Source organism: Antechinus flavipes, chromosome 5 (genome assembly GCF_016432865.1).
Source record: "Antechinus flavipes isolate AdamAnt ecotype Samford, QLD, Australia chromosome 5, AdamAnt_v2, whole genome shotgun sequence".
In the NCBI taxonomy this organism is placed as follows: Eukaryota; Metazoa; Chordata; class Mammalia; order Dasyuromorphia; family Dasyuridae; genus Antechinus; species Antechinus flavipes.
The window spans coordinates 164185375-164194292 of record NC_067402.1 but is presented as its reverse complement, the minus strand read 5'-3'; the positions used below and the strand labels follow the sequence as shown (position 1 = coordinate 164194292).

General features: G+C 40.7%; 1 protein-coding gene across 3 annotated transcripts in view; it reads left to right on the top strand.

The window, feature by feature from the left end:
* Nucleotides 1–1469: 1469 nt before the first annotated feature.
* The window catches only part of ECHDC3 (enoyl-CoA hydratase domain containing 3), a 57495-nt gene continuing 50046 nt past the window's right edge, over nt 1470–8918 (top strand). For 2 of the 3 annotated variants that reach the window (XM_051963647.1, XM_051963646.1), the window contains exon 1: nt 1470–5371. In XM_051963647.1, the coding sequence (XP_051819607.1) occupies nt 5214–5371 (158 nt within the window). In that variant the 5' untranslated portion in view covers nt 1470–5213. The remainder of the gene's footprint in view (nt 5372–8918) is intronic. The other variant, XM_051963645.1, reaches the window with a different exon arrangement.

The window sequence follows — 8918 nt, the reverse complement described above, 5'->3', positions numbered from 1 at the left end:
TGAAAACAAGTCAGAGAGAAGTTATAACTCATTAAGTGACTTGTCACTGGTCACAGTTATAGTAAGACAGGAAAGTCAGAATGTGACCTACGTCTCTTGACTAAATCTATGCATCTTTCCACCATGTCCCTTTCTACTCTATCATAGAATAAATATCAGCCCATTGGAGTTTAGTGCAGTTGCCACCCTCCTTCTATTTGTGGGGAGGGTAGGAGTTGCAACCAGAACTTGGAAAATCAGAAAGCCAAGAGCCAAAAGATTCTGCATTAAAACTGTTTCCAGTCCTAACATAACACCTCTTAATCATCTCATTATATGCTTGTCTTGTAGGGGCCTAGAAATCAATAAAAGAAAGTTCAAACAATATATTGTGTGAATCTACAAATCTGTCTTCCAATTCTTTTTTCTGTACCCTGTGGACTTCTCTTGCATCAAGCCCAAGACACCAGGATCCACAGAACTGTCTTTTATTCCAGATTATTTTTGCAGCGTTTTGCCAACAATCGGCATGTCTTAAAAGGAAAAGCAAAAAGGTAGCAAAGACACATCCGTAAGGCAAAGGCATGCAGGTGGTGAAAAGAAGGAGAAGATAAATCAAAGCCAAGTGGAAGCCTGCCAGCAACCCGGAAATCAAATTGTGTCAAAGAGAAGGTTTGTGCAGGGAAAAAAAAATAAATTAATAGGACAATGGATGGGTGAGCGGAATGACAAGAAGCCTCAACAAGAATTAATGAGAGGTAGAAGAGACTTCCAAAAATACCTGGAATGAAAAGGGCCAGGCATTGCTTTGGGCTAGACTAGCATCATAACAAGCTATATTGACGTTTGTGTGAATAATGGAATACTCACTATCCCAAGTATCTTTTTTCTATCCAAGTCACTTTCTGTGGGGTAAAACAAAACCCAAAAGAAATGGGGCAAGAAGCTTTAGTATGTTCAAAGAGCCAGTTTCAGAGGTTGGAAAGGTGATGTGTCTGCTTATTATCCAACATTTAGCAGCAAATGCTCCCCAAACATATAATGATGGTAAGCTAATGCTTAATTAATACTTACTAATGCTGCTACAGAGGCAGCTAGATGGTTTAGTAATTAGGGCACTGGGCCTGGAGTCAGAAATTTGGCCTCAGAGACTACTAGTTGCATGAACCCTCCATTTGCCCTGATATCCTGGAGAAAGAAAAGGCAGGCCAGTCCAGCATCTTTGTCAAGAAAACTCCATAGGCAGTATTGGCAACCTGCAATCCGTAGGGTCACAAAAAGTGAGACACAAGTAAACAACAAAACATTACCATAATGCCATTAAAAAAATGAAATCCAAGTTCAAAGAAAAGTCTAAAATGGAACACATGTATCACAGCCTGTTGAGTCCCAAGATGATAGGGACAGGTGCTGATGAACCTTAGTGTCTCCGTATCAGTAGCAAACAGCTTCGTCAGTATAGGAAGGCCGTAGTGCATCTTTGTTAGCAGAATAATTTTTTATTGAAGTTTTTTATTTTCAAAACATATACAAGGATAATTGTTTAACATTGACCCTTGAAAAACCTTGTGTTCCCATTTCCCCCTCCTTCTTCTCCCCTTCTCCCCCCATGGCATATAATCCGATATAAATTAACCATGATAAAAATATATGTTAAATCCAACATAGGCATACATATGTATGCAATTATCTTGCTGTAGCAATATAATTTGAAGATGGATGAATGTTTAATAAATATTTGCTAAAGTAAATAGATTAATATGCTTGTTGTTTTGAACTGAGAGACATCTGATTGCCCAATGGAAAGAGCATTGAACTCAAGAGTCACAAGATCTGACTCAAATTCTGACTTTGCCACTTTTTATGCCCGTGACACAGGGCAAGTAACAATCTCTTTCTAGCTTCAATTTCCTCATTTGTAAAATGAGGGAGTTGGATTCAATGACCTCCAGCTCTATTATTCTATGGTGCTGAAGTACTTTCAGTTGCATCACTGTAGCCACATTGCTTTACCTGGGTGTGCTTAGTTAAAAATGTCCTTGTCTCTAAAACTTTTATCCGTATAATTATTTGATCATACCTGAATCATTCATCATATTCTGTTGTACTTTGTACAATAAATGATTATTAATAATTATAAAGATGAATGAGATGAGGTGAGATCTCTCAAGACAGTTGTGAAAATCGAGTAAGGCTTCATCTACTTCAGAGTTGGAATAAACCTGAAGGTCCTTGAGCACTGACTCAAGGGCATACCTAAGTCCCCTTCCTGCTATTCTCCCATTGATGAGGTTTAGGTTTGAGGGTTTCCTTTAGTAGGGAACCAAATGATAAAAGTCTAGATTTAGGGAACCAAAATGAGACTAGGATTTCTAATAGGGAGTTAAATGATAAGGTCTAGCGGCAGGTTTGGGGTTCTGGTTTGGTTCCCCTACACCCTCTTGGGATTCAGCGCAAGTTTTAGGGAACTCCCTTCTGGCAGCACAGAGATTCTCTGTAAAGGAATTTACAGATCCAAAAACTTAGCTTGATAAAAGAGATTTATTATAATAATTGAGAAGTAAGGTTAGAAATCCTGACAGAGAGGCATAAAGTCTAGTTAGGGAAATAGATGAGAATAAAGAGAGGGTAGCACTGGAAAAGAATATTATCCAGTGGGCAGAGACTCTTTGGCATAGCATGGCATGTTTGGAACTTCTGCAAAGAGAAGATTTTAATTTGGCTCTTTTATAATAGGAGCTTGGGCTACAAGTTAAAGGGAGCTCCTGGGTGGAGTCCCAAATTGGCTCATCTACTCAATGGGTTTCAGTTTGAGCTCGAATTTGAATAGAACTCTATGAGTTTCTTCAATTCAATAGGATTGGAATTCCTTTTGCTAGATAACAGAATGAAATTGTCTTGTTTGCTTTCCCTTGGCAGGGTCCCTCACTGAGGCAGAGTTGAAGGAGATTTTCTCCTTCAAGGATTTTTAGAGTTTCAAGGTCCCTTCTTCACCATGATATCATTTTCTCTCTATTTCAATCAAATATAGGCAACTACGTACTTACTGGCCAAGTTCAATTTCTTGGGTAGTTCCTGAATTTAGAATGTAAGACCTTCAGCTAATGAAGATGATGGTCAGTGTGGGAAGGATTATTTAAAGTGTAAAAGCTGTCCCAAAAGGTGCCTCCTCCTTTCTATTGCTTGCTCAACTGGAAGCCCCCCTCCCCACATTCTCAAAAGTACAATAAACTTTTGATTTGCTCCTAGAGATCTCTCCAGATTTTTATTAAATGGTAACCACTTACCATTCTGAGCCACACAAAGCTATAACCAGGAAAAAAAAAAGATAAGAAATTTTTGGAGGGGAAAGGAGGAAGTGAGACAAAGTAATTGGAGTTCAGTGGCTTTCTCTGGGGTCTCATATTTAGTAAGGGTCATGTATTTAAGTCCAGACTTGAACTCAGATTCTCCTGACTCCAGAACCAGTACTCTATCTACTTTGTTAGTTAGCTGCCCCAAGAAAAATTTCTTAAATGAGAAAGAAGAAATAAAGTATGGTAATATTAAGCTACATTCAGATTTTGTCCTTTCTTAGATATTTTCTTTCCCTAGTTATTACCCATTAAAAATTTCTCAAATCACTAAATATACAATAATCATTTATATGCTAGCTACTCTGCTAAACACTGAGTATAGGATACCAACATTAATCAATCACTAATGCTTTCAGCACCTCACATTCTAATGAATTTCAATTAATATTTTCAATAAGTTTCCTAGTGTACTGCCAATCTTTCTAATACCAAGGAGACTACACACATTTCAATGAATTGTTCAAAAATGCCAGTGGCCTCAAAAATCCCTTAAAAATTATAGGATTCTATTGATGAGACTGTTATGTGACTTACTCAGGGTCACACAGCTAGCAAGTGTCTGAACTTCAGTTTTCCTGACTCCAAGCCTTTACTATATAATCTTAAAGACAAGCTTGACCGTGAAATAAATGTGGAAATATACCTTCCTTCCCTTCTTAGAGGAAGAGGACTATGGCTGTAGAAAACTGAATATACTGTCAGATCAGAATGATGGGCTGATTAGTTTTGCTGAGCTACTTCCCAGCTTCCCCTTTTAAAGTTCTTCCTTACAAGGGTTCGTTTTTCAGCTAAAGAAGAAGGCATCACTTTCAGAAATTAAAATATCAAGAAAATTTTTTCAAATTTCATTGTGGTAAAAGTTTAAATGTCATTCATTGATCCGCCCATCCAGGCATTTTTTCCTTCGTTCATTCAACAATATTAAAACCGTCTTGGGAACGATAAATCCTCTTTAGAATTTAAGCTCTTTAAGACTAAAGACACACGTACACTGCGTTCTATATCGGACAGTGACCTTGGGCCCAAGAGCGTTCAGAATAAATAAAGATAAATCTCTACCAGGCTTCTGCAGTATGCCCGTAACAAAACAAGCTTCCCTGTGGGCACCTACGAGGCTTTTAAGCTGAGTGAAAGTGAGAAAAATAAAATGTTGCTCTGTTTGTGTTACATTTTCACGTGCAGACGACCTTGGGGCTACGCACGGTAGATTTTGCAGTGGGCGAGAAGAGAACAATTTGTGGGGCCAGGTGGATGTCCATACCTCGCTTCCACTTACTCACTGATGACTTCCCTCTCTTTCTCCCTCCCTCTCGCTGTCCCTGTCTTTGTCCTCCCCTTCTCTCTCTCTCGAAGATAAGTGCTTGGCTGGCTGGAACTGCAATCCTAAAGCAATCCCTTGCTCATGCCGGAAGAAGAGGGGGCGGGGTGGGAGGGAGATGCAGGCAACATGCACCCCATCCCCCCACCCCAAACAATCGAAGGCAAACCAAACTGCGACCACAAATCAGGCAGAAAGTACCCGGACTTAAGATCTGGTTCCTTTTCCCCCCCACCTCGCTCTCCTTTGTCTAAGGGAAGGGTCGAGAAACAACAGGCAACTGTGCTTTCTTTTCCTAAGCTGGAGGGTCGCGGGGGAATGCTTGTAACTGCGCCCCGCCCCCTCCCCGCCCCATCTGAGCCTTGGGCGGAGAGAGCTCTGCCCGTTCGGGCCTCCCCTGGCCTTGCTCGCTGAGGTCAGTCCTCTGCCAGGGTAAGGGAACTGGCCCTGCCGCCTGGCCGAGCTGCCGAACAAGTCTGAGCGCCTCCGCGTCAGCAGCGAGCCCGGCTCGTCTACGTCCCTCTCCCGCCGCTGTGCTCCCGCGTTCAACGGCCGGCGCTATGAGCCTGCTGGCCCCCTGGGCCCGAGGGCCCGGCCGCCTCCTGCGCTGCCAGCGGGCTCTGCTCGCCTCCGGTGTCTGCAGGCGGGGAGCCGCCGGGGCCGGGCAGCCTCCGCCCGATCAGCAGTTCACCGTCTGCCGGCAGCAGGATGGCATCAGGTCAGGCTCCGCGGGGCCGGCGCAGAGCCTCCCCCCAAACAGCTCCTAGCTCTCCGGCGTTTTCTGGGGCAAAGGCGGACGCAGGGAGCAGCTGCCACTGGGCGCCGGGAGTTTCCGTCCTTGCTTGGGTGGTGGCCTCCGGGAGATCTTTGCCCCCTACAATAGAAGTCTGAGTGGGCCCAGGAGCAGGCGTGGAATAAGTAAGGGGGGAGGGGCAGGCATAAAAAGAAGCGAGCTTTTTCCGAATGGCTTGTTCCGGTTTCAGTGCAGGTTTCCTCCTTCAATTCACTCCTCTTCAGGAATGGAGATGGAGCAAGTGTATAAAGAGATTTGTAAATCTCAAGAAAGAAAATATATAAATGTTAGCTATTGTGATTATTATTTGCCCCCAACCAATAGATCCAGGGGGCTGCCAGTTTAAGGCATCCGCCAGGCTGATGTGTGTAACTGCTTTGGAAAGTAGTTATAATCTGGGAGAGCTGTGGAAAAGACGTGTAAGGAGACCGTTTTAGGCCATTCACTGCCCGCTGCGGCTTGGGTAGGCCCTGAATTTTCTGTTACATGCTAGAGGTATTTAAGGGAGGGTGTTTAGTCAATAGCAAATACCTCTCCTATCTATGGTCAGATTTTTTAAAAAAGAAAAATAAAAGAAAACACTACAAAACAAAACAAACAAAACCCAGACCTCAGTAGTAGGTACTTCCTGGCCAAGTTGAACAACCGTGGAAGTGGAAGAGGAAGGCCTGTGATTTTCAGGAAGTCCTTCAAAACAATGTTACCTTGCACGGCTTAGTACAGTATGTTCACTAGTATCAACAGATCAACTCTCGGGCTTGCTCTGTACTATGGGGTTTGTGCCCTTTACCAAGGATTCATTGCCTGTGGGGTAATTAACAGGATAAAATATATACATAGTACATTCTTCTCTGCCTCCCGCCCCCCACCTTTCCCATCCAACCCCTATATCCTTTTAAAAAACTCTTCATTTAAGGAGCTTACAAGTACACAGCTGCACACACAGAGTTGCACCACTCAGTTTTCCAGCAAGCATTTATTAAGCATTTACCAAATGTCAAGCATTATGTTAAGCACTGAGGATGGGGGGAGGGGAAGGGAGTTTGCAGAGAAACCAGTCCCTGCTCCTGAGGAGCTGAGTGGGATGCTGGATAGAGCACCAGGCTTGGAGTCATTAAACTGTGAGTTCAAATGTGCCCTCTGACAGTCACTAACTGTGTGACCCTGGGCAAGTTACTTAACCCTGTTTGCCTCAGTTTCCTCATCTGTAAAATGACCTGAAGAAGGAAATGGCAAATCACTCCAGTATTTTTGCCAAGAAAACCTCTAAATGAGGTCATGAAGAATTAGACACAACTGAAAACAATTCTCAAGGAGCTCACAATGTAATAGGGAAGACAACACAGGAAGACAACACACAAACAACTATGTACAAAGAAGATAATTACAGAATAAATTGGAGGTTATCTCAGGGAAAAGGCATTCATGAGATCGGAAAAAGCTTCTTGAAGGTGGGATTTTAGACTCTTGAAGGAAATCCTCCCTCCCAAATATACCCTTTGCACAACTAGTTATAGTCCCCCTACATTCCACTATTGGGGACATGAGGTATAGTTCACTACCAATACATTTATATGAATAGAAATAGTTGCATATGGTTCTCTTAAAAAGCACAAAAACCAAGGAGCTAATAAACTAATGTAAAAGGGAAGGCATATTAACTCCTCCACGCAGAATATCTCTACTCCCTCTGTGTATTCATTAGCTTGGATCCCTGCTGTACTTACAAAAGATCATAAGCTTAATTCCTGGCATGGCATCTGGGTGGTGACAAAATGATTGGGTTAAAGGCTCTAACCTAGGGATACCACAAATGAACTGGAACATTTTTCTCTTCCGTTATACAACTTGCACATCATCTTTTTTTTTTTTTTTTTTTTTTTTGTAAATCTAGTTTCCTTTTTAGAAATTGTGTCCCCATCATATCACTATATTGTGTCTGTTCCTAGCAGCCAGTCCCATGCCCTGTATTCCAGTAACCCTACATATGTACTCATTTTGGCAACTACATATCAGCAGACTAGGCATTTTGGGAATTCATGTAAGCATTTTCATGAATTTCACAGTTTTCTACTAGTATACTGGACTACAATTTATTGACTGTGGCTTTAAGATTGTCAAGCACTTTTGACTACATTTTTTGAAGAAGGAAAAGTTGCATAATAAAAAAATGAAGACCATAGTCATTTTCATTTATAAGAAAGCTATAGGAAGTATAAAAGGAGAACTTTCCCGGTTTTCCCCACCCCTTACACTCTCTATTCTCAGTGCTTTTTTTCTGAGATCACCTCCCAATTATACTGTATACATTTTGTAGGTAGATAATTACGTAGGTACTCTATGTAGATATATAGTTGTTTTTATGTTGTCTTCTCTAATTATAATATGAGTTCCATTAGACCAAGGATTGTGTTTTTGCCTTCCTTTGTTCCCCTAATAGTTAGCACATAAGTATGTGCTTAATAAATGATAATGACTGATAGACTGACTGACTCTGATTTTAGAGTCCAAGAAAGATCTGTTAGTTATGTGAACAAAGACAATTCATTTAACCCCTTATCCTCAGTGATTACATTTGTAAAAGGGCACTAATATATCACTTCCTTCCTAGGTTTTCATGAAAATTAAAGGAGAATAATATAAGGAAAGCATTTTGCAAAAACTTAAAGCACAAGATCTGGCACACAGCACATTGTAAATGCTTATTGATTGATTATAAAAATTTGTGTTATCTCTAATAATAATGGGCAGATAGATGTAACAGGACATAGAGTGCTGGATCTAGAGACAGGGAGGCTCAGCTTCCTGAGTTCAAATCTGGCCTCATTTACTAGCTTTGTGACCCTGTATAAGACACTTAACCTATTTGTTTCCTCATCTGTAAAGTGAGGTGGAGAAGGAAATGGCAAACCCTTCCAGTATCTTTGCCAAGAGAACCCCAAATGGATTCAGAAAAAGTTGGACATAACTAAAAAAACAAAAATAATAGCGATGATGATGGTTAATATAGTGGGTACATCAGATTCCATTTATTTTGAAAGACAAAAAATCTGAAATGTGTCACCTTTTAAAAACATTATTAGCAGCTGTTTTTTTTCATATTATGTTTTGCTTATTTTCTCTTAATTTTTGGAAACTATTGACCACACAGCCAGTAATAAATAAAATAAGCAATATGCTAAAAATAAAAAAAAAGTATAAGGAATAAACACTTTCTTCACTGAATATTTTTGAAAGAATGAAGAGTTGATCAGGAACTAAAGAAGAGGCAGCCATTATATCTGTTAAGCTTCCAGCCAATACAACACTTGAACTTTCTGATTTTAAGATTTTTTTTTTTTTGAAATTTAAAGGCATGTTGGTAAGGAAGATTGTACTAGTTGATTTCTGAAGTCTAGTCCAGCTCTAAGCTCTATGATGCTATAAACCATTAAAATAAAATAAAATCTCTATTTTTGAAATAACTTAAAAT